Raw genomic sequence first — 26,866 nt, forward strand, 5'->3', positions numbered from 1 at the left:
GCATGCTGCTATTGTTTTCTCGGTCCGATTAGGGCTGAGAAAATAATCGCTCATGTGCGCTGACACATTGGTCTGAGTGGAATGCGATTTTTTTATCGCACTCCACTCGCACTGATTTTCATGCTGTGTGTCTTAGGCCTTATACAAGCTGTACACTGCCCACTTTACATTGTATCAAAGTGTTATATCTTCACTGTTGTCCCATGAAAAGATATAATAAAATACTTACAAAAATGTGAGGGGTGTACTCACTATTGTGATTTACTGTGTATCTCATTTGTATTGTTTGTTGAGTCAAAATGCTAACGCCACCTTAATTTTTTTTTACTAATCTAGTCTAATGCATAACATTTAATTCATTTTACTAATCTATTACTTCCAATATTTAATTTTTTGAAAAATGGAGACATGGATGGATTTTACAGAATTTATACTATCTGACAAATAAAAAGAGGGACTTTTTCAGACCTTAAAAACACGGGACATTGTAAATTGGCAACGTTGTTGTCATTGGTTTTAATGAATTAGAAATGCTACGTCAGAACAGGAGGAAAATAAGACTCGGAGTGGGTGAGTGTGACGGAGTGACACGGAGTGACATGGCGCACTTCTCTTTCCAGAAGCTCCTAGACACTTCCAGCAGTGACAGCTGCTCTGGATCGTCTCACTATATCAACTTCTCTCCTTTCTGTCATCTCCTTAAATGGCAGGGCAGGTGGGATTGTCCACTCTAATGGGGGGACTTCTGCTATTTAGGAAGGTTTGCAACCTAATATCATGCTTTGCCCTTGAAATCGATACAAAAGAGGGTCATTTCTTATTTGCTTATTTATAGTCTAAATTTGTAGCTCTTTGTATCTACTTGATAGCAGTTAAATAGATTTAGTTACCAGGAGGACCCCCTATGCCAGTCTAATGTGCCAGCATTCCAAAGAAGAGGACCATCTCATTCACATCTATATATAACCCAGAGGACACATGCTCGCCGAAGAATACTAAAGAAATACAAGTCCAGAGAAGCCCAGGATTTCCCATGCCTGCAAAGGTAATTCTGTCTAATTCTGAAAAGGAGTGATAGTTTATTGTCTCAATAATCGTTATTGATCTTCATTGATCCATGTCTGGTTGTTCATTACTAATGTTCAATGGCATTGCCACGGCAGAGCAGTATCATATTAACCAGAGGGTGTCGGGTTTTTTTTGTGACTTTTTTTTATTTGTATTTGAAGGCTCCATTTTCCTATTCAAGCAAAGTTGAGGATTATTCATCATACTGTCTTATGTGTGCCAATGATATGCATACCGTATGTGAAGAAATCAAATAAGTACAATATTACGAGATGTACTGTATATGTGTGATCCTATTAAAAGAACACTTGTAGGAATGCATTTTGTGTATTGTGAAGACTGCAGAAACTGGGAAATATTATTTGGACTTCCTTTCTGAAGGAGACCAAGAAAATGATCCAGAAAGTCCCATTGCTAATGGTATAGTGTAGCTTTATACATATGCTCCTCAAGACTGAAATTGCAGTGCCAAGGATGAAAAGTCATGGAGTAATGGAAATCACTGGATCGGTAGACATGTTAGTCATATGCAAATGATGAAAAAAAAAAATGAAAGAAAATGTTTCAAAACATCTCAGTTTATCAAGTATCAGGGCTATATGCAGAAATACACACGCTTTGACTGCTATCAATGAGGTTATTAATGGTTATCTAAGGAATGTTCTGGCACACTGAATATACTTGGGCATTGCATTGGGAAACGAGTACAGAGACGGTGCATGATATGTAGCACGTTTAAGGCCCCATCACACACAGAGATAAATCTTTGGCAGATCTGTGGTTGCAGTGAAATCATGGACATATTGTTCCATTTGTACACAGCCACAAACCTGGCACTGATTGTCCACAATTTCACTGCAACCACAGATCTGCCGCAGATTTATCTCTGTGTGTGACAGGGCCTTAGTCCATGCATATTGTTTACAGTAGCTGTTAGTTTATCTGGAATGACTAGAGGGGACCAGCTACTGTACATTATGCCACCGCACATCATAATCTGCCCACGTGGTGTCCACACTAATCACGGGCTATCTCTGCATCCAAGAAAAATGGTAATCATCGCTGAAGAGAATTGACTTTCATTGCTCCATTCCAGCCTCTTGTGTCCATCTGAAGACAACCTGGGCAACACCATAAAAAGGAATTCATGATGGAATGTCACCCTAGTCCTGCTCCCGGGATTATGATGTGCGATGGCACAATGTACAGTACATGGACCCCACTAGTCTTCATAATAGGAGTTACATTCGGAGTTATATTCATCAGTGGTATGGGCATTCCTCCAAAGTGTCCCGAGAGGCCATTTTTCAATAAAGCAACACCAGGGCACATGTTGCTCGTGCTACTTCGAGCAGCTTGCATGGCTTAAACACACTACCAAGACCTGCAGCATCTCAGGACTGGTCTCCCTTTGAGCACATCTGGGACATCATTGGTTATTCACTACAAAGAAACCTGCCAGTAGTGCAACTTAGTAGAATAATTCCTCAGACAACCATTATTAAACTCATTGATAGCAGCCAGGTATGTGTATTTCTGCACATGGGACTCATACTTGATATAAAATAATTCAAGATGGATCGAAAATTTTGTTTTACATTTTTTCATCATTTTCATATCATCATCAAGTGTATCAATTCTATGATTTCCAAAATTCCTTAAAATTTCCTTCTTGGTGATGCAATTCAATTTCAATGTTGAGGAGTACATATAAATATTTATATGTACTGTATATCTCTATCTGTGTAGAATCCATAGTTATTTTAGTTTTTATGCAGCTTTAATTTTTTTTTATAAAGCATGGTAATAATTTATACAGTATAGCACAAAAGTGAGTACAACTCTATCTTGCTTGTAAATGTGACGCCCCTGGACTATCAGGTCATCACAGGGTACTGCACAAGCTGCCCTTCTGTGCAGTATTCCGCCTCCCTCTTCGTTCTGGGTCCCTAACTAAATGGTGTTGCCTCCAACAGCAAATCAAATCTTAGATACACTGTGCACCACACCCACCACACACACCAGTGGACAGCTTGAGTGGAAGAGAGTCGCCCACCTGGGGGTCAGGGAGGGGAGGTGAGGAGTGTAGTCAGTGAGGAGTCAAAGGAGAGTTGGGAAGTAGCCCTCGAGCTGTGAGGAGCTCAGAGGAAGTCGGAAGTGGTGACTCCTGAAGAAACTGTATAGGTTGCAGATGGTGGTCTAGGCCTAGAGGAGACGGGCCCCTGGTCGCAGGGGATTGTGGCAAGGGGCCTGGAATTGTTGAGGAGGACAGCCGGCAGCCTAGCACTATCACCGGTCCGGGACCGAAGGCACGATGGGGTACACGGACCGTAGGTCGGGGAGTAGCTTCAGTCAACCCGACAATTCACCTGAGGAGAACAGAGCCTTTATGATCTGTTCCCACCTGCTCCAGAATCGGGGCACTAGCGCAACGAGGGGGATAGGACTTTCCAAATCCAAAACGGTCCAGAAAATCCCAAGCGTGAGCCCTGAGAGCAAGCTCCCATACTTAGCCATAGTAGGGAGCGGGTCCCGGCTAGTTCCATGCTACCGGGCCATCAAGTTGAAGTCAGACTAAAGTGCCAGGAGGCAGGACACGGATCACCAGGCAGAACCATTGGGGACGGGACCCGGACGAGCTCCCCTCTGCAGGAGCAGTATGCAGAGACTTAGTTTACCCGGTTCTCAGTGTCTGCTTATGAACTGAGTGAGTACGAGAGTGACCCCTGCACCCCACGGCACCCCCAACCCGTGGGGGGGCTGCAACACCTTTCTGTCCCACTCCATCACCCCGGGTACTCCCAACAACAGGGGCGGTACTCCCCAAATTACCGTACACCACGGGTGGCGTTGCGAACTACATACCAATTCCCCTGTAAATATTCCCCTTATATTTGAGTGGCCGTATGACCCTCCGGGTCCGAAGACCCTCGAGCCACAGCGAACCTGGATCCGAGCAGCTTGGCTTCTTCCATGGGGCGGCACATAAATATTATCTTCTATTCTATTTTATATCTTTTCATGAGGTAACAATGAAGATATGACACTTTGATACAATTTAAAGTAGTCAGTGTACAGCTTTAAGTGTAAATTTGTTGTGCCCTCTAAATAAGTCAACACACAGACATTAATGTTGAAACAGCTCGCAACAAAAGTGAGTACACCCCTAAGTGAAAATGTCCATATTGTACCCAAAGTGTCAATATTTTGTATGGCCACCATTATTTCCAAGCACTGCCTTAATTCTCTTGGAGCTCACTAGAGCTTCACAGCCACTGGAATCCTCTTCCACTCCTCCTTGAAAACATCGTGGAGCTGGTGGATGTTACTGACCTTGAACTCATCCACCTTCCGATTAAGGAGGCCCCACAGATGCTCAATAGAATTTAGGTCTGGAGACATGCTTGGCCAGTCCTGCACTTTTACCCTCAGTGGAGGTGTGTTTTTGGTCATTATCATGTTGAAATACTGTCCTGTGGCCCAGTTTCTGAAGGGAGGGGATCATGCTTTGCTACAGTATCTCACTGTATATGTTGATATTTATGGTTCCCTCAATGTATTGTAACTCCCCACAGCTGGCAACACTCATGCAGTACCAAACTATGACACTCCCACCGCCATGTTTGACTGTAGGCAATACACACTTGTCTTTGTTCTCCTCACCTGACACTATCTGAACCAAATACGTTTATCCTGGTCTCATCAGACCACAAGACATGGTTCCAGTAATCCATGTCCTTAGTCTACTTGTCTTCAGCAAACTGTTTGCTGGCTTTTTTGTGCATCATCTTTAAAAGAGGCTTCCTTCTGAGACAACAGCCATGCAGACCAATTTAATGAAGTGTCGTATCGTCTGAGCACTGACAGGCTGACCCCCCCCCACCCCTTTTAACCTCTGAAGCAATGCTGGCAGCACTCAGATATCTATTTTGAAAATTCAACCTCTGCTGAACCATGGTGAAGCCTGTTCTGAGCTGAACCTGTCTTGTTAAACAGCTGCATGGTCTTGGTCACTGTGCCGCAGCTCAGTTTCAGAGTGTTGGTGATCTTCTTATAGCCTAGGCCATTTTTATGTATAGCAAAAATTATTTTTTTGTTTTAGATCCTCAGAGAATTCTTTGCCATGAGGAGCCATGTTGAACTTCCAATGACCAGTATGAGAGAGTGTGTGAGCGATAACACCAAATTTAACACTCCTGCCCCCCCATTCACACCTGAGACCTTGTAACACTAATGAATCACTTGACACCGGGGAGGGAAAATGGCTGTTTGGTCACAATTTGGCCATTTTCACTTAGGGGTGTAGTTTGTTGTTTGCGGTTTAGACATTAATGTACACTGTTATACAAGCTGTACACTGACTATTTTACATTGTCTCAAAGTGTCATATCATAAGTCTCATTTCATGAAAAGATATAATATTTACAAAAATGTGCGGGTGTACTCACTTTTGTGATATAATGTGGGTGTACATATGACTATTGTGCTTCATGAATACTTCTAGGCTTTAGATTAACTATACTAACCTTAGATTCTATGTAAAGTAAAGTGAATTTTTATATGCTTTTGTGATTTGTAAGCCATTGATACTATTAGTATATAAACAAAAAGTTATTTTAGGTTATACAGACAATTGTGTGTCACAGGCTAGAAGTAAGACAGGTGGCCATGACACATGGCCCAACGTGACCAATTCAGCCTCTTTATATGGCCAGTACTAAGTAAGCTAAATAGACCCCCAGACCACCACATGTCCCAATCTGTTCATATCAGCATGCTTGCCTGTCCCATCATTAATAACCCCTATTTGGTTTCAGATTCATACATTAAACTGAAAAGGCAGAAAACAGTGTGGTCCTAAATATACATTGTGGTCTGCAGTCATAGGGAAAAAGGGCTTGTTTTGCAAATGGTAGCGAATGAATCCTTGATACACAAATTATATTGTCATTTGATCCATCATTTTGATAGGTAATATATTGGTTATTTAAGGCAATTTATACTAATAATATTATAGGGCAACTGGATAATGAATTATGGTTGTACCCAGCACACTGCAATTAATAAATATATAAATTCCTCTATTGCTCTACACATAAAAGGATGAGGTACTTTTAACATTTTCTATAAAAAAAGCATAAAAGCCGACATACCTCGACAAGTTGTACCTCATATGTAACGTGATAGCTGCACATAATCATTGGTCTCATCAATCTTGTGCTGTTTAAAGATGTAGGTCGCAAGGGCACCACAGAATAATGGGGTCTGACTGGGTGCACGATAAGGGGCACTGTAGCTATTTTCTGCTCTAACTTTTTGAAAGAAGCGCGGTATAAGGGACTTCCATCCATTTTGTTTTAAAGGTATGCAAACAGCTTTTTAGTAGGTTTTAGGCTATGTGCCCACGCTGCGGAAAATGAGCGGATTTTGCCGCGGATTTCTCGCGGAAAAGCCGCGGATTTTCCAGAAATCTGCAGCACAGCTACTCCCCAGCCATTTCTATGGCATTTGGGAAATGCTGTGCCCACGCTGCGGATTTTTCCGCAGCGGAAATCGTGCGGATTTTCGTGTGGAAAAATCTGCAGCATGTCAATTATTGTTGCGGATTTCTCCGCAGGGTCCCATATACTTACCTGCCTCACCAGAGTCACTTTCTCCATCCGGTGTACAGGAGCGCGGTGAATCCAGGTACAGGACGGAAGAGGTGGGCTGAGCCTGCACGAGCTCCGGTCATGTGACAGCCGGAGCTAGTTCAGGGCCCGCCCACCTTCTCCTGCAGACGCTGAGTGACCCGGCTGCCGGAAAGCGAGGTGCTGCATGATGGAGGTGAGTATGAACTTCCCAATCACTCAGCACTTGTTCTGCATTGAGGATGCAGTGCCGAAGCCATGGTACTGTATCCTCAATGCAGAATGACAGCACCATATCCGCAGGACATTCCGCAGCATGGAAACAGACAAAAGTTGTGGTGCTGTTTCCTGGGAGCACCTGCGGAATGTCCTGCGGATATATCTGCAGGACACTGTCTCCGTGGGCACATAGCCTTAGAGCCGAACTCAATGGAAAGTCATCAAAATCTCCTTCAACACTCCTCAATAACTTGGGAGGTTCTACTCAGTTATGCTCTGAAAATTCTGCAACAAAAAGACTCTATCTGCACATTGTCTTATAGAGATTTAATTAAAAAAAATAATAGTAAGAAAGGTTTTCAAAACCAGACAATCAATGTAATAATGGTATTTGTTGGAGTGTACAACAGCTGCAGGCATATGCGATGGGACTCTATTGAGTAGCGAGCAGATGATGGTGTGTTAACTGTTACAGCTTCTTCACATGGGTGTACTTACTCTCTGTACTTGATTGTATGACATCTCTGGTTTATTTCTGTCCATTTCCGCTTGCATTCCTACATGTTGTGATGATGAAGATAATGGTTTGTGAATGTCCTAAGTAAAATAGTTAATTCTCCCTCAATGTCTGAGTGCTGAAAGCTGAAATCTGATACAGTATGTAGGTGTGTAAGCATGTAAGTATTAATCCATATACAGTTATGTATATATTATAAAGTTGCACTTTTTGGAGATTCACTTATTAATAATGAACTTAATCCACAGTAATGTAAAAATGACTTGCTATGCATATGTTCCATCACATGTAACTTCTTTAACTGCTTCAGGTTCCACATAATGGGGAAGATGATAATATACATTCTAAGACTTTAACTAAGTTGTCGGAATCACTGTATAAAAATAAATAAGCATAAAGTATAAACATACTAAAAAAAGTACACTTTGGTACTACAATTACTGGGGAAACACATGGGAAATAAATGTAAAAAGCTAGTCTCACTAGATGATAAATCTCATAACAACAAAAGTAACTCTAATTCAATCATTATCTCTAAGTTGTCAACCCATTTAATAAATCATTTCATTTTTGTAATATATATTATTGTTAAATAAAGGGACATAGCATTTAAAGGGAACCTGTAAGTTGATTTGTAGCACCCACGGGGCAAGGGGTTAAGCTTGTTACTCGTCGCCGAGCCTGGTGATGTCGGGTCTGGGGATGTCATGGGTGGCCCTACCCGGTGTCATGGCTCCGAGGTGTACAATAAAGAAGAGAGGAGGGGGGGATGATAATGGAGGTTTGTCTCGTGATGCCACCTGTGGTACGCGGCCAGGGATTAGCCGCCGCTGCGGGTGACGTCCTCCGGGGCTGATGGTGTCGCAGCAAGGATGGTCCTGCTCCCCACAGGTGGAGCGGACCCCGGGGAGGATGATGGGGATGATAGTCAGCCGCTGGCGCAGGAGCGCGGGGCGCTAGCAATGATAAACTGAGGCAGAAGGTGCAGGTCAAGATCTATTTATTCACAGTTCTGGTTCCGCACTCAGGGTACCGGTCTACGCCGTGATGGGCCCCAGCTGATCCCAGGTAAGTTCAAGGTCAACGCCGGTGCTCTGAACTGAGAGACCTTCCTCCTTGCGCTTGGTGTTGGATCCCCGTGGCCTGAAGCTACTTGGGGACCCCGGTTCTTTTAACTCAGTTACCGTCCCATATGCAGGTGATGCGGGTCCGCTGTGGAGCCTGACCGTAATCCTGACCCCGGGCCCTATGTGCTACTTTGCTCTGGGAATTGGTGGTGGCCACAGGGACATACAGTCTGTCCTGCAGATTCTGGTAGTCCAACATGGAGTATGTTCCAGCCTAGGGCTCTGCACCCTGCTCTGCGCCGATTCCGAGTGAGCAATGAAGCTCTCCCCTCAGCAACCGTGTTTCTCCTCTGTCTCTCCAGCTCACCCAGTCGTCTCCTGCCTCTTCCAGTCGGGATGGTCCTAACTGTAGAAGCTCTTAAGCACTCTCTCCAACGACTGTTTTGTTGTGTGTCCAAGACTATTCTGAAGTGTTTTTCCTGTGTGTTCTGTAACTTCCCCAGTTCTTCCCCACCTCCCAGGCCATTCCCCTTTTAACCGTGAATTTTCCAGGCTGGCTAACTTCCTGAGTTGTGTAACTGACTGGCTCACTAACTGGGTGTTTGTGTGAATGTTGTATAAGTGCTAAACACCAGCGATTAACCTCTTCATTACCCGGGATCAGTACTGCACCTTAAATGAGATGCAGTACTATGTGGCGACTGAAGCCTCAGGGGCGCCACAGATTCATGCTGCCAAAACCACGGGCAGCATGAACTGCAGCCTGGCTGCATGATTGCAGCTAGGTATCTTTTTCTGTGAAATGTGTCGGCATTTCAGAGAAAATAAATTTGAAAGATTCCACTAGGGACGATAATGGGAGACCATATTAGTCCGGCTCCTTCCCTACCAGCTTTTTCCAACTCCATTCTCCGTGTTTGGCAGGTCTCTCCCTATGTACATGCAAGAGAGAGACCTGTCAATCACCTGAGAAGAGGCTGTTGGGGCAGCAACAGACTAGGTTCACTTGTGGCTATGGTCACCGATCAGACTTTAAAGTATATGAGAGAAAATATACATGATTGCAATCTTGCGGTAATGTTGTGAATCAAACTGCACACAGTTTGGGCAGCATATATCCCCAAACAGATTTCCTTTAACTACTTTAGGCTATGTGTGCACACTGCAGATTTGTTTCTCCAGCGAAAAATGCACCTTCTGGCAGAAAAACGCACCTACCTGTGGAAAAAAATGCACCAAAAATGCACGTGCGGTTTTGTTGTGTTTTAGTGCAGATTTACTGCGTTTTCGCCTGCGGTTTTATCCCTGCGTTTTTTTAACATTGTCAATGGCAAAACAGGGAAAAACACAGAAAAACGCAGAAAAGAAGTGACATGCTACTTCTGTGTGCTACAGAAATTCTGCAGCAAAACCTGTAAGGAAAAAAAAACGCAACGTGCGCACAGCATCTTGGATTTCTGATAAACTTTGCTGGGAAAGGACTGCATGAAGCTTATGAACAAAAAACACACCAATTCTGCAGCAAAAACAGCAGCAAATCCGCAGCAAAAAACACAGTGTGTGCACAAGGCTTTACTGATAGGTTTCCCATTATTTACAGCTAAAATTACTTGATAATCCCACCAATATTGTTGATTATTTCATGTTTTCTTTCTACAGATGGAAGACCCAATACAGCTTAAAGAGGATGGAAATAAATATTTTAAGGCAAATGATTACGACCAGGCTATTGACTGTTATACCAAAGCTATAAAGCTATTAAAAGATAAGAAAATGTTGGCAGTGCTATACCGGAATCGATCAGCTTGCCAACTTAAAAAGGTAAATGCCTAAACAAGAAATGCATTTAATTATTGATAGTTTATGTCAATACGTGATAAGTACTACATGCATATATACAATGGTTCTTGAAAGTTTGGAAACCCTTCAAAATTTCTAGATTTCTTCATAAATTTGACCTAAAACTACATCAAAATTTTCACACAAGTCCTAAAAATAGATAAAGAAAACCAAATAAAAGAAATGAGTCAAAAATATCAGACTTTGTTATATTTTAAATTAAGGAAAGTGATCCAAATTATTGGCAAAAGCAAGTGAACCTTTGCGCCATATTTCCAAATAGCTTAAATATTGCATATTTTTGTGCAATTAATCCCTTCATGACCATGGACGAATATATCCGTCATGGAACGTGTCCCATTAAGCCCCGCCCCCTGCCGCGGGCAGGCGGCGGTCGGCACACATATCAGCTGTTTTCAACAGCTGACATGTGTGCCTGCTAGCCGCGGGTGGAATCGCTTCCACCCGCGGCCATTAACCCCTTAAATCTCGCTGCCAAAGTCTGGCAGCAAGATCTATATGCGCGCGGCCATGTTTTTTACTTACCGCCGCCCCCACCGGAAGTCACGTGCGTGATCACGTGACTATCGGTGGTTGCCATCGTAGCACAGGGTCATGTGATGACGCCTGCAGCTATGAAGTTTCACTTTCGTTTTCCCTCGGCCGCGAGCAGAGAGAAACAGAAAGTGACTGAATCTGCTGTTTACAGCTGTATAGCTATGATCAGCAGATAGATAAGACCAATCGGATTGCTGATCGCTATAGCCCCCTAGCGGGACTAGTAAAATAAAAAAAAGGTAAAAAAAAAAGTTTTAAAAAAAACAAAAAACCAAAAAGTTCAAAGCACCCCCCTTTCCCCCCATTGAAAATTAAAGGGTTAAAAAATAAATAAATATACACATATTTGGTATCGCCGCGTTCAGAAATGCCCGATCTATCAAAATATAAAAGCAATTAATCTGATTGGTAAATGGCGTAGTGGCAAAAAAATTCCAAACGCCAAAATTACATTTTTTGGTCGCTGCAAGTTTTACGCAAAATGCAATAACAGGCGATCAAAAATTAGCATCTGCGCAAAAATGATACCATTAGAAACGACAGCTCGAGACGCAAAAAATAAGCCATCACTGAGCCATAGATCCCAAAAATGAGAACGCTACGTGTTTCGGAAAATGATGCAAAACGTGCGCCACTTTTATTGGACAAACTTGTGAATTTTTTTAACCCCTTAGATACAAGTAAACCTATACATGTTTGGTGTCTACCAACTCGCACCAACCTCAAGCATCATAAACACACATCAGTTTTACCATATAGTGAACACCGTGAATAAAACATCCCAAAAACGATTGTGCCATCACACTTTTTTTTGCAATTTTTCCGCATTTGGAATTTTTTTGCTGTTTTCCAGTACACCATATGGTAAAACTTATGGTTTCATTTAAAAGTACAACTTGTCCCGCAAAAAACAAGCCCTCATATGGCAAGATTGACGGAAAAATAAAAAAGTTACGACGGCTCTCGGAAGAAGGGGAGCAAAAAACAAAAACGGAAAATGCCCCAGGGCTGAAGGGGTTAATCTGCTGCAGTTAACTATCCAAGCAAAGTGAATGTGATTTGATGAAAAGTTGTGCTCACTGTGTATTTAAAGTTGATGCTGAACTATGAGTTTTTTCTCTCTATTGGCCTTCATGATGAGCCTGAAAAAAAGCCGTACAAAAATGCATGAAAATTTTTTTTTAAAAAAAAAAACAGTAGTTTTTTAAATGCATAATAAAAGATTTTCTAAAATAAACACATTAAAATCAAATCACATCAAATAAAGGGGAAAATGCATAAAAAAATGCAGTGAAAGTGCAACAATTACAAAAGATTGTTATTGTGTATTTTGGAGTGAATACCTGCTGAAAACCTGCAGGTAAAAAGCAGCAGAAACAGTGCAGCATTTACGATACTCATGAACATAACGCTAGGATTAGCTGATAAATTGAAGGTAAAATTAGAGTATGGTGTTTACAATCAATGGGATGACAATCAGGTAGTTAGTGGGTGACCTGTTTTATTAAAAGGACAGTGACTCTCAAACTCTGATCTTCACAACATGTTTTCGTGGCACGAACAATCAATAGAAGAGTTGTTGATGTTCATCAGGCTGAAAAAGGTTCCAAAACCTTAATTACCCTCCCCAGGAGTGGTGACCTCGCGGGCAGGCAAGTTGAACACCTGCTGCTAAGTTTCTCCAGATATTATAGTATATCACCTGGAAGTACCAACATTTGACTACTGGGGTCGGACATCTAACTTACTACCCAACATGTACAATGTTTTTCATACTAGACCCTAGTAATTTCACCACACCTCTAATACTCTACATTTTCTTTCTTATATTATCAAAGGAGAACTATGTTCAAGCTGCCTCTGATGCCTCCAAAGGTATGTAGACTTTCCTAGTGTACTCCCCTTGAAGGTCTTTATTCCATTTTAAATGGTTTAGTCTAGGATAGCTCAGATTTGTGAGGTTAAGTTATGTTTACACAGTAAAATATCAACAGTTATTGTGAATTCTTATCCCAATAGTGGAAACCAATGTAGAAGACAAACACCGCCATGGACAATTGGATGTCAAATACCAATGCAAAATCATACTAGTGATATGTCACTCATAAAAAAAGATCTGTAGCCTTAATCATGCAGTACGCTGTCAGTCCACGTAAAGGGAACCTGTGAGTCAACTCATGCTTCCCAAATCGCGGGCAGCATTAACCACAGCCTAGCTGTAGGAATGCAGCCATATATATTATTCTCTAAAAAACTCCAATGTTCAAGAAAAAAAATACTTTGAAGATCTGGACCATAGCCAGAGATGAGGCTAGTTGGGCGCCACCCGTCCCCCACTTCTATCTCTTCACAGTACCAGTGTAGGTGATTGACAAGCATCTACCTTGTGTGTACATAGCAAGAGACCTGACAGTCAACTAGGAGTGGCACTGGGACACTGGGAAGTGCCAGCAGGGGGTGGCTCTGGACTAGACTGGTCCATAGCAAGATATTCAAAGTATATTTAATCTAAAACACCAGAGTGTTGTAGAGAATAATATAAGTGGCTGCAATTGGGCAGCCAGGCTGCGATTGATGCAGCCTGTACTTTGAACAGCATGAATCCACTTGTCATGTTCCATTTAAAGAGTTGGCCACTTTCTTCACACCCTGACTAGCACTTGTGTCCATACAGTGGCTGCTGGTGGAGGAACTTGTGACCAGACCTAACCATTCAATTGCTGCTGGTGGAGGAACTTGTGACCAGACCTCTCCATCAGCCTCCTCCCATTGTAACATGCTTTACATAGGAAAGCTGCTTTTCTAATGGAGGAGGCTGATGGACAGGTCTGGTCACAAGCTCTTCCACCAGCAGCCATTTTATGATTAGACGTGCTGGTCAGTTTGTGAGAAAAGCTGTACTAACAAGGGAAGATGGCCGGAAACAATGGATCTTTTTTGGGATAGATCCATCCACTACAAATCACCTACTTCCATTTGTGTCCTTAAAATATTATTAACATAGGCTTTAAAGGTGTTGTCTGGTGAAAACAAGCTATTGACTAGCAACTTGATTGGTGGGGATCCGACTGGTAGAACCCAACCAATTGGCAGAATGGGTAACTTTATCCCCATTAAAATCAGGTCCGAATTTCACCTAATGCAAACTCATGCCATGACCTAGGGTGCAGCAGTCAGGGTGACTTAGACACAGAAGAAATAGCATCCACATATTTACTAATTTGTCAGTATTTTATAGGGCCATATAAAAGGCAGTTTTTTTACATTTACATCCATATACAGTACAATAAATTGAGTGGTACCTTTCTGTTGCCCTACAGCTTTGGCTGTTTTGCTCAATTACAGGAAGCAGTGCTGCAGTTATTCACTACAGTTTCTTGCCTTGCTGCTCCTCTGAAGACACTCTGGGTAATAGGCACTGTGGAAGTGGGAGATGTGAGTGCAGCGCCAGCTCTCTGCTTCTATCTCTGCTGCTGCCATAGCTTCAAATTGTGATAGAAAATGTCATAAGGGAGCAGAGTTAATAGCAGTGAGTGACACCAGTGCCAGTATGATACAAACTAATATTGTGGTACTGTGTTAGCAAGCAAATATCGATGTAAATACTTTTATGCCAAAAATGACAAAAGTATTCTAGGAGTGATACCTTTATTGGCTAGCCTTTTTCTGGTTAGCCAATAAAGTTATCACTCCTAGAATACTTTTGTCATTTTTTGGCATAAAAGTATTTACATCAGTCTGTAATGTAGAAATCTGTAAATCTGGCCCTAATTAAAATGGAGCAGTAGAATGCACTAAATTTATTACCTACCACATGCTATATTCGGCTTTTTCCAGCAGCCCCATAGAGAATGAATTGAGTAGCAGACTGGGAATATGCTCTGCCACTCCAGTTTGTGATGGGGATTTAAGGGAACGATTGGGGATAAGAATTCCCAATTCTGCTGAACATTATTGTCCCAGTGGTCAGATCCCCACGATGGGTCATTAAGGTATCATCCTGTGTATATGTGAAAGATATGGCACAGTTTGGTCATCTAAATTGAAAAACAAGTGTTTTGTCTAATTTCAGCCCTTGATGTGGATGCATCAGATATAAAGGCTCTATTCAGGCGTTGTCAGGCCCTGGAAAAATTAGGGAAGTTGGACCAAGCATTTAAGGATGTTCAGAGATGTGCAACACTGGAGCCAAAGAATCAAACATTCCAAGAGATTCTGCACAGAATAGGCGCGGATATCCACCAAAAGGTAGGTCTACCTGATGACTACTGATGAGCTACAACGTAAGTGGCAAAATGCACTTTTAGGCAAGCTGTAAAGCTTCTTACAGCTATTTTAGGCTAAGTTCACAAGTCCAGTAATAATCCGTTGAAACGGATCCAGCAGCAAATCGTTGCCAAAAAAGTTGTGCAGGCAAACCTTTTTAGTCCGGCTAAAAAAAAATTATTTGAACTGGATCTGTTTATTTTTCAATATTGAATTATATGAAAAACGGATCCATTATATAGCTATGTGTTTTCTTCCATTTGAAAATTATCCAGTGAGCACAAAACAGATCCGTTACAAGCTAATGTCTATTTAACACATCAGTTTTCCATAGGTTTTAATGTTAAAAAATGGATCCAGTCGAAATCGTTTTTTTTAGTGGACAAAAATTTTGTGTCTGCACAACTTTTTGTCAATGATTTGCTGCTGGATCCGTTTCAATGGATGATTACTGGACATGTCAACTTAGCCATATGCTGCGACAGTTAAATTAACTTTATGTAGCTCATACAAAGGAACAGTGGACATTAAAAGGTGGCCGAGTTATGTGAAATCTTAATTCAGTTGTAGCATAGAACAAGAAGAGATTATTCTTAGCGGTGCCAGTCAAGCTAGGGGAATTAGAATCTGTTTAGACGTTATTCTCAAACGGCATCAGAAAAAGTTGATGTGAATTGTTAACTGTGTGGTGCACGGAAAATGTAATGAACCACGTCTGGTACAATCAGGTGTACACAGGTTTTTGTGTTATTATAATTTTTTATATATAGCAAAACCTGTATTAAAAATACAAAATAGAACCCTTGCAATCTTCACACTGACCACTAGGCCTTTTGAGACTAACTTCCATATTGGCCACAATGATAGTATCCCGACTATTATATTGAAGTGTCTAATGAGCATGTACAAATATCATTATGAAGGTAAGTCATCATGTTATGAGTTGTGTATAGAGGTGTTACCTGTCATTGTAATCCTAGCTCTGATTGTAAAGAGGCTGCTGTAAACTCTTTTTGAATGGACAGAAAGTATGAGTCTAAAGAAGCCCGTGTGGCCAGTATGAAAATTGACAGATTACTAATATTAGATTTTTAAGAAAGGTCATGATTAGTGATGGGTGAATAGTAGCTATACAGGTTTGGATTATTCGTAACGAATAGTGATGAATGGACTCGCAGATATCCGGGATTGGCTGGTCCAACGAGGTTACAAAAAAAAAAAAAAACAGGCTCGGGCCCGGAATTGATCCAGGATATCTGGCTGGACACCGGTCCTCATATAAGTCTAAGGGGAACCAGAATCCGTCACTCTAAAATGGTGGTTGAATGGATAGAGGGAGTAGAGCAGGCACGTTATACTTACCAAGTCTCCGCGTGGCTCTAACGTTACTTCCAGGGACGCACATTTTCCTTTAAACACATTCACTGCTTTTCCCACCCTCCGGCAGGCTTGGTTACAGTCAGACGGTTCCAACCCTGTGTGATAATGAGTCTGACTGAAACCAATTAAATGTACTGTATGTACATCTCTATTGCTGTAAAAATTAAAAAATTGTATCAAAATAAGATAAACCGCATGTGGCCTTTTTTTTAATGAGTTAAATAAATCATTTTAAAAAAATGGCATGCAGTCCCCACCCCCCAATTTTGATACTCAGCCATGATAAAGCCGACAGCTGGGAGCCTGTATTCTCAGGCTGGGAATGCCCATGCATATTGTGCCCCCCAGCCTAAAAATAGCAGCCTGCAGTTGCCAAGAAATGTTGCATCCATTAGATGTGACACGTTGAACCAGCGCGGATCCAGACTTTTACAGTGCAGGTCTGCCCATTACTAGTAATGATTCCCAAAGTATTATTCTGACTATGGAGGTGAATAAACAACTTGCAATAGCTTAGTATATATAAGTAATACATCACACATTTGCAATAAAATTATTGATGTCATCAAGTGGGGCACAGGACTGTAGGTCAACCCTCTTACAGATACATGCTGCCTGTGGTTCGGGTAACATTTGTCCGCTGTCCAGGTCCCTTTAATAACTCCAGCCCTTGGTATGTCATGCAGTGGATTGGTTATGGATATGTGGCGCCCTGGACTAGCCAGGTCGTCACAGATAACATACAAACACCCCCCACCCCCATTAGACAGGGACACCAGCCAAACAAAAATCCTTGTTGCCTCCCTCCAGTGTCTGATGTCCACACCAGGTGGGGCGGAGCCAAGCAGTTGGCCCCACCCACCGAGGAGTTCACAGGCCTGGAGGCGGGAAAAGTGACAGTACAGTGTTGGAGTTTGAAGTGAGAGGAGTGAACACTTGGGTGTCTGGGTTTGTGGCCCAGGCACTGACAGCAAGGTTGGCAGACGGTGGTGGCCGTGTGCAGGAATGGTGGAGCAACGTGGAACCGTAGGACCGTGGTCGGGCGACGGCCCGCCGGTACCGACCGGGGAGCGAAGTGAAGCCAGCACACACAGGCAGGGCCATCGGACCCCGACCAGGCTAGGAGCCGCCGACAATAGTCAGATCCGAATGTGACTGGAACCCCAGGGGTTTCACAACAGCAATAAGTCCCGATTGAAGGCAACAGCCCACACCGTGAGGGTATACAGCTACCGCCTAAGGCTAGAGACCCAAGGGCCAGCGCCTGCGGGCAAACGGGCTCCTCCGGTACCCATACACCGGGGAGCGGACTACCGTTGGGAATCCATAGTAGTCAGGAGAACATCAAGGTGCAGGGAAAGACAGCCGCCATCACCTGTCCGGGGAGAGACACTGCAGCCAGCTGCGGGACCCGTCCATCCAGCCGATTGGTTTACCAAGGACTTTGTACCTTTCTTGCTGAGTGAGTACACCCACGCCATCCGGCACCGCGCCACGCTGTCCCTGCAACCCTGCACCTCACCGACCCTGCCTCCCCGTCACATGATCGGGCCCCGGGACCACCGACCCCTACCCACAGAGGGGGAAAACAACATCCCAGCTGCTCCCTACCATCGCTCCTGGGATCCCCATCACCAGCAGCGGTGGTGACCATCTTCACCACGACCTGTGGGTGGCGTCACGGACTAAATCCCCCAAACCAACCACCCTTTTCACTCACGGGCGAGGAGCGCCGCTCGAGTCCCCGGATCCGGCCCACCGCTCGAGCCACCGAGCAGCAGCAGAAGCCGCAGCAGCGCCGGACCCGAGCGTTAGCGAGAGCGCAGCAGCGACGGCGTCCTCCCCGCCCGTGACAGATATATTCACAAAGCGCAGCGTTGTTGCACACATGGCGTGCAAAGCTACTGGGGGCTCCATGTGCGGATGTACACAATGTTTGACATGTCTCTACTATGTGCTTAGTACCTAAGTGTATCATTGTTATTTTGTACTATCTTCTATAATCCTTGAGCAGGCTATCTAATCGTATGCATCTTGGGGTTTTTTTGTTTGTCACAGCTTCATGTTCAGTTTTCCACTGACTCTCGAGTTCAACAGATGTTTGAAATCCTGCTAGACCCAAATACTGAAAAAGAAAAGAGGGAAAAAGTGAGTTCCAGGACACATTTTCTTTTTGAAAACTTGCTTTCTAAAGGCAAACAGACTTATGTTTCATTCATAGAACCAAAATACATCGCCCACAGGGGTGCATGAGGCCTTACTGTACCTTCAATTAAATACATATAGATATTTTTCATTCATTATATTTCATAAAACCACATGGCATACTTCATCAAATATTTTTGCATCTTCTTCATCAATCCTTCAAGACTGCACTCACACTCACACTTCTGAGAGAATCGGATCTATTATGGTAATAACATGAGCTGAGTTTCAGTTTTCTGTGATGTGATCCAATGCTCTCACAGGTGAGAATTAGAGCACAGGTACGGGTAAGTTAATTTCTCCATTTTCTCCATTGTCTGTGTTCACGTAAAGCTGACTACACTGGTAAGCGGATGACATCCGAGTGCAGTCTGATGTTTAAGAACCACCCATAGACTTGAATGGGTGCGCGTAATCCGATTTGCGGATTACGGAATATTTTCTCATGCCAAATCAGCATTAAAGAAAAAAATGCAAATGTACGCTGCCCATAGTATAACATTAGATAAAACGTCTTCTGATGTGAGTGCAGGCTTAGGGTAGAATAGCTTTGTACATAGACCAGGCATCTTAGCATGGTACAAGCTGTACAGATTCCTGCAGACAAAATAAGCCAATCTTAAAATGTAATTTCATTGGAAATCTAAACTAGTGTTAGGTTAGTTTTCATAGTAATCATGACATTATTGCTGCTATAATACTTCTCTGAGCATAGGATTACATTACTCCTACCATTCATACAATGCTTTGCCTGATTAAATCAGCATAATCCGACATTTTGGGAATTTAAAGGATAGCTTTATCTACAAATATAAGCCATTACTTGTGCATGCAAGAAGTAACAAATGATGAATAAATAAAAATGATCCACCGAGATCTAGATAAAACACGTGCAGTTCATTATATATGAAATTATACAATTGGCGACTAATACTTAATTATTCATCCAATTTTGTTTTCCATCAGGCTGTCAACAATCTTATAGTTCTAGGCAGAGAGGAAGCTGGTGCTGAGCGGATTTTCCAAAACAATGGTGTCAACCTTCTCCTGCAGTTAGTGGCAACTAAAGATACGGAGCTAATTCTCTCTGCAGTGAGAACACTGTCTGGAATGTGTACTGGGCATAAAGCACGAGTAAGTCATAGCTATTATTTTAGGATACACACACAGTAGAATATGGATGTCGAAACCTGCCGACTTAACCCCGATGGCAGAGATTGGATAAAAGATCAGCATTGTTGGATTTTATCGTACCCAATCGTATATTTTCACAGGAGATGAGCCTTTTTCAGAAGCGTCTGTAAGAGACCTCTTTTTTTCCCTCTCCTTATTTAGAACATATCATGTTTCTCTAAACGAGCATGCATGTCTATGGGTTAGTCGGGTAGTGTTGTGTAGTGTAGTGTTATGTTAATATGCGTTCAGCCTAAAAATACTGAAGATGAATAAGCATATCTCAAAGTAAGGACAAAATATTGATCTTACATTACAAAAAAAGTGTAACAAAAGTTCTACTGAAAAATTAATTGTAGGTAAACTAAAAGTAGTGATCAACAAATTTCCAGTTTACTATATTGTCATGCAGTGACTACCGGGGTCCCGCCAAGTATAAGGGGACTCTCAGAGAGTGCCACAACACACAGGGTACACTGGGAACACGATGCAATGGTGGGCCCTGGCGCTAGGGAGAGGGGAGCGTGGTCACCTACGAACACTCACGTGAGGCTGATCCCGGCACTTCCTAACGTCTCTAGATAGGTCCTTCCCCCCCGTACGCCAGTCTCACTACTGACATAAGACAACACAAGGTAGGAAAGAAAAACACGAGAGAGAGAGACACAACAATTAAAACTTTTCAGTGTAACCGAAGCAACACCTCAGCTTCCTCCAGAGACTGGTACTTCCAAGTGAACATCTTAAGTGTGAGCTATAGCCGACATAGGAAGGAGTGAAGAGTGGAGACTTCTAGCAGAAGCGAGTGTCTGCAGCTGAGATTACAAGTAAGGGTCCCGTTACACGTAGCGATGCATCAGCGATCCGACCAGCGATCCGACCTGGCAGGGATCGCTGGAACGGCGCTACATGGTCGCTGGTGAGCTGTCAATCAGGCAGATCTCCACAGTGATCAGAGATCAGCCACCAGCGACCTGTGTAACAACGGCTCCCTGCACACTCAGAACGGACGCTCATTGATCTCCTGTCATCAAACACTCCGATGCGTGCTGCACAGCGGGAGACCAACGAGTAAAAAATGGTCCTGTTCGTTTTGTCACGATCAGTGACCTCGCAGCAGGGGCCAGCTCGTTGCTGCTTTTCACACACAGCGATATTGCTAGCGAGGTCGCTGATACGTCACAAAACCTGTGACGTTTCAGCGATCTCGCTAGCGATCTCGCTGTGTGGGATGGGGGCTTAACTGTTAGATCACTGCAGGATTGAAAGGAACCTTAACTCTCTCAGTACAAAATGGAATTAAATATGCCCTAACTCAGGGAAAATTGTGAGCAGGCACTAAAGCATATCTGCGATCCACAATGCACTGTGACCTGTGATACCAGATCACCCCGAGATCACATCAGGCCATGCCATACTCATGAAATGCACAACCGGTAATTTTTGGCTGCTAGCGCAAGACAAACTAGATTTGTTGAAGTATATTCATCCTGAATCATATAGGGAAACCTTGTCAAATCCTTGCGTATGTATGTTATGGTCTACCAATGTGTAAGACAAGTAACCTTTTATTCTACACAGGCCACTGCTATTCTGCATCTTGTTGCTCTTGAACGGATCTGCCGCATTATGGCTATGGACAATGAAGAAATTGCTCTAGCAACATGCAATCTTGTGCAGAATATTGTGGACTCTCTCACTAAAGAGGATCGGAGAGAACACGGCAAAGAGGAGGCTCTTGTACTAGGTAGGATTTAAATACCTGATAATGGTGTGCATATAACCATAATTTATATTTAAAAAATAACTGTATAAACATAAGCTGTTTCTAAATACAGGGTATCAACAAAGTAAATAAGTGCTCATAGTAGAATAGTGTTCCCCCGTGGTCCCACAAAGCTTCTCATAGCCAGATCAGACACTCCATACTTTGCACTGACGAGGGGCAAGCACCCCAAAACACCGTGTCTGCAAATTGGGATTCTGATCTGGCATATATATCCTAAGTTATATTGAAAGGATTGTTAAAAATCCACATTTAACTTTTAGGATCGCTACATCCAATAGGTGGCGCTGTGCTAGAGTTTGTCTCCTGTCCTGGAGAGAAAATTTGAACATAGTGTAATAAGCATGAAGATATACAACATTTTGGACTCAACCAGGATTGGTTAATACTCTCATATACTGTAGTTCTGTAGTTGACAATGTTAAAAAAAACCCTACAAAAATCAAATTTACCCATAACTCTTCTTGTGTTGATACAGTAAAAGACTAAAAAAAATTTTGAGACGTTAAATTACTCCATAAAGTGGGAGAAATAATCCAGAATAAATTACCCCCAAATAAGTCCCTGAATCAACATTCAATTTCTAGATATCTACTGTCCATAACTCATAATGTAATATTATATTTCTCAACGAAAGGCCCTTCTTAAACTTTTTCAATTAATTAACATCTTGTGTTAAGGGGGCTTTACACGCAACAATATCGATAATGATATGTCGTCGGGGTCACGGAATTCGTGACGCACATCCGGCTCACCTAATCATTGATCGGTGACACGTCGTTCATTTTCAGAAAATTGTTGCTGGTGCTGGACGCAGGTTGTTCGTCGTTCCTGAGGCAGAACACATCTCTATGTGTGACACCCCAGGAACGCCGAACAACACCGTACCTGCGTCCTCTGGCAACAAGGTGGGCGTGACTTTCCTGCTGCTGCTCTCCGCCCCTCTGCTTCTATTGGACGCCTGCCGTGTGACGTCACTGTGACGCCGCACGAACCACCCCCTTAGAAAAGAGGCTGTTCGCCGGCCTCAGCAACATCGTTAGGAAGGTAAGTATGTGTGACGGGTACTAGCGATTTTGTACGCCACGGGCAGCGATTTGCCCGTGACGCACAAATGACAGGGGCGGGTGCTTTCATGAGTGACATCGCTAGCGATGTCGCTGCGTGTTAAACAGGCTTTAGAGTTCTATAGTTTCAATGCTCTTACAGTAAAGAATCCCCAAGTATGGGGATGATGAATCCAACTTTCACCTAATGTATACCATTGCTTCATTGTTGAAATGCTAGGTATAAAAAGAACAATCAAAAGATTTTTACTGTTCATTCATGTACAGTATTTGTACAACACTTGTAAAGCTCTTTCAGCATGAAGGCTGTAACGGTCATCTTTCTTTTTGCTCTGCACAACTGCCATTTTGGTGTGATATTTCATCCAGGTGCCCAGAGAAAGCTCGCTCAAGCCTTAGGGCAGCGTTACACGGGACGATATATCGTGCGATCGCATGAGCAATCGCACCCGCCCCTGTCGTTTGTGCGTCACGGGCAATTTGTTGCCCATGGCGCACAAAGTCGTTTACCCCCGTCACACTATACTTACCTCCTGAACGACCTCGATGTGGGCGGCGAACATCCTCTTCCTAAAGGGGAGGGACGTTCGGCGTCATAGCGACGTCACACAGCGGCCGCCCAATAGAAGCGGAGGGGCGGAGATGAGCGGGACGTAACATCCCGCCCACCTCCTTCCTTCCGCATTGCCGGCGGGACGCAGGTTAGCTGTGTCCGTCGTTCCCAGGATGTCACACGGAGCGATGTGTGCTGCCTCGGGAATGACGAACAACCGGCGCGCAGAAGGAGGAACAACTTTATGAAAATGAACTACGTGTCAACGAGCAACGATAAGGTGAGTATTTTTGCTCGTTCACAGTTGTTCGTAGCTGTCACATGCTAAGATATCTCTAACGATGCCGGATGTGCGACACAGAATCCGTGACCCTGACAACATATTGCCCGATATATCGTAGCGCGTGACTCCGTCCTTAATGCTGAAAATGTTTTAATGTTTAAATAATAAGACATCACACAAGACTGGTGAATGATGTGGATCTTATTAGATCTGATTATTATGGCTATAACCTTATATTCGTACACTATATTATCCTTCTCTGTGTTAATTACCTTAAGAGTTTTATACTATCTGCAAATACTGACATTTTACTCTATAAACCCTCTACAAGGTCATCAATAAACATATTTAGAGGGTCTGATACCGATGCCTGAATTAATTACTGGTTACTACAACCAAGTCGGATTTTGTTCTAAACCTACTACTACTATGGACTATTCGTCTATTCATTGTCTATTTTATTATTTTCTTTACATTTCTTATCAACTGTACTCTATCTCATTCAGCTTCATTACTTACAAAAAAAATTCAGGAAGAAGGAGAATCCAAAGTTTTAATATTGATAGCCATTTTTTTAGAATAGTCCATCAATATTAGTTCAATGTCACCAATCTAAAATGTATTGCCTATCCTACATATAGGCCATTTAACAAGCTGGATGATCTCTTTAAGCATATTATACTTACATTTTATATGATAATAAAATACTTGAGGCAAAGGATTGTAGCTGTAAATATTCTTGTTTTATTATAGATACTAAGAAAGACCTCCGGATGATCACCACGCATTTGCTGGACATGCTTGTTAGTAAGAATGTTTCTGGGCATGGCAGAGATCAAGCTCTAAATCTGCTTAATAAAAACATCCCTCGATATGACCTGAAGAATAAGGACCACTCCAAAACTCTCTTTGTGGTTGATACAGGTGAAGCTGTCTTCTAAGTGGTCCTTATCATTTGCAAATTACTGTATTTTTTGCCCTTTATAGTTTCTCTGGTTGCCAAAATCTCTAGTTCCCTTGGACAGCACATGGTGCTGATGAGTACCACTATTCCATCTTCAGGGACAAGAAGGTCGAAGTCTTGTAGGCTCTTCTTACGTCCTATGCCTTGTAGCTGTCATGATGACTATGGGATTGTGGGGAACCAGAACTCCTAGGCTATCCCTCAAGCTAAGGGAGATACTCCTGATGGTGGAAATACTCATGTCTCCTTCCTGGCCCTGCTCCTGACCAGTCCTGATCTGATTCCCCATCTCCTTTCCCCCAAGGAGGGAAGGAACAGGAGTGTGATGAATCCCTCAGATAAAGAGAGATAGACAAGGGAAATCCAAAACTATGTCACACTGCATGCACACAAAAAGGTAAAGACAATAAGAGATTCATTAGGAAACACAAGAGCAGTAGGGAAGCAACTAAACCACAGGGGGTAAACTCCACAACTACACCAAGCAATAAGCACAAGAATCTCCATAAAGTCTGGGACACAAAAGTTCACAGGCCAACATAAAATAAACTATTGCTGGCATGGGTGGAAGGATTCAACCAACATAAAGAGGTGGGGTGCAGATGTGATAGGACTTACCACAACATGGGATCAAAGGAGCAAGCAGACGAACAGAGATTAACTCTTGCTAGCCTGCATATGAATCAGCACATAGCAGATCGATGCAGTGTTGATCAACGTTTAATTTCTTGAACTCTACTATCCATAACTCATTATGTAATATTATATTTCTCAACAAAAGGCCCTTCTTAAACCTGAAACCAGAGAAACCATAGGCCGAAGTGTCAAAATCTGCAATGTTAACAGAGCCTAACATCGCCATGACAGTCAGCGAAGTTTGTGCAAAACTCTGTGTGACAGTGTAGCATTTAAGGCTGTATGGCCCTTGGCTAACGTGACTCACTACCATGTTTCTGCAGTGGCGTTTATGGGAATATGTCAGTAGGATCAATGCTACTCAGCCATCTATATGGGCATGTGGGTCATAGAAAACATGACTTTCTCAGGAACCATTCATCGGATTTCAGATATCAGGATATAATTTGCTTCAACTTTCTATGACCTGCATGCCTGTATAGACAGCTTAGCAGGAATGATCCTACTGACAAATGCCCTTTAAGAGTGGAAAACATGCATAGATTAAGATTCAATATGGGAAAGAGGCATAGAGATTCCCTCTCTCTATATGGTTAAAAGTTTTCATCCTCTTGATCTAATAAAATAAGAACATGAAATATAATATTGTAAAAGTTTAAAATGTTTGGTTTCTTTTACACTAAATTTAATTATCATTGCAAGCAGTTATATTATGTTAGAGGATTCAAATAAGCCACATTTTCTCCTTGTTAGTCTTATTATGATTTTAGACTTGTAAGAAAAAGAAAATATCACCTCACCCGTATATGTACTCTCTCAGTTCAGGCGAGGTGCAAGTAGTCCACCAGACACGGCTGGTCCGTAGGAGCGTTGAGGAGAAAAGAGTAGGGACTCAGCACCAATGCCAAAGGAGAAAAATATCCAAAAATGTATAAAATATAGAAACTTTATTCGATCATATTAAAATTCAAAATATGAACGATTCCATAAAAACGTCATGGCTTGACGCGTTTCGGAGAGTTTATTTTACTGTCCGAAACGCGTCAAGCCATGACGTTTTTATGGAATCGTTGATATTTTGAATTTTAATATGATCGAATAAAGTTTCTATTTTTTATACATTTTTGGATATTTTTCTCCTTTGGCATTGGTGCTGAGTCCCTACTCTTTTCTCCTATGATTTAGACTACCTTACTTTTAATACATGTGAAAGGTAATGGGAAATGTCTTAAAATTCTCATTTTAGTATACTACTTTCTTAAGACATTGATACCCTTATAACTGGATGGACAGTGTATTGCTTTTCAGAGTCCACTTGTAATTTAAAAAAATCTTCTCCATTTTCTTCTTTCCGTTAGGCTTAAAGAAGATTCTTAAGGTCTTAAGTCAGATTCCTGAATTACCAAATTGCCTTCCTTTGACGGTTAATACCAGGTTAACGGCTTCAATCCTTCTCAATAAACTCTATGATGATCTGCGTTGTGATCCAGAGAGAGATAACTTCAGACAGATTTGTGAGGAGTATATAATGTAAGTCACTATGGAAGAAAAAGGCAAAACTTTTCTATAATAAAATGATCAACTTTATCATAAAACTTTTTTCTTTTTTTTAATCAAGGGTTCAGTAGTAAAATTCATTGTAAATCATATAGTAT

General features: G+C 42.4%; 1 protein-coding gene across 1 annotated transcript in view; it reads left to right on the forward strand.

Moving 5' to 3' along the window:
* The first annotated feature begins 961 nt into the window (after positions 1–961).
* Positions 962–26,866, forward strand: part of UNC45B (unc-45 myosin chaperone B) — a 45,269-nt gene continuing 19,364 nt past the window's right edge. The window contains exons 1-9 of the mRNA XM_075336252.1: positions 962–1,045; positions 10,161–10,322; positions 12,737–12,773; positions 14,971–15,146; positions 18,603–18,692; positions 19,716–19,883; positions 21,504–21,669; positions 24,365–24,535; positions 26,570–26,741. Of these exons, the coding sequence (XP_075192367.1) occupies positions 1,034–1,045; positions 10,161–10,322; positions 12,737–12,773; positions 14,971–15,146; positions 18,603–18,692; positions 19,716–19,883; positions 21,504–21,669; positions 24,365–24,535; positions 26,570–26,741 (1,154 nt within the window). The 5' untranslated portion in view covers positions 962–1,033. The remainder of the gene's footprint in view (positions 1,046–10,160; positions 10,323–12,736; positions 12,774–14,970; positions 15,147–18,602; positions 18,693–19,715; positions 19,884–21,503; positions 21,670–24,364; positions 24,536–26,569; positions 26,742–26,866) is intronic.

This window comes from Anomaloglossus baeobatrachus, chromosome 2, assembly GCF_048569485.1.
Source record: "Anomaloglossus baeobatrachus isolate aAnoBae1 chromosome 2, aAnoBae1.hap1, whole genome shotgun sequence".
NCBI lineage: Eukaryota > Metazoa > Chordata > Amphibia > Anura > Aromobatidae > Anomaloglossus > Anomaloglossus baeobatrachus.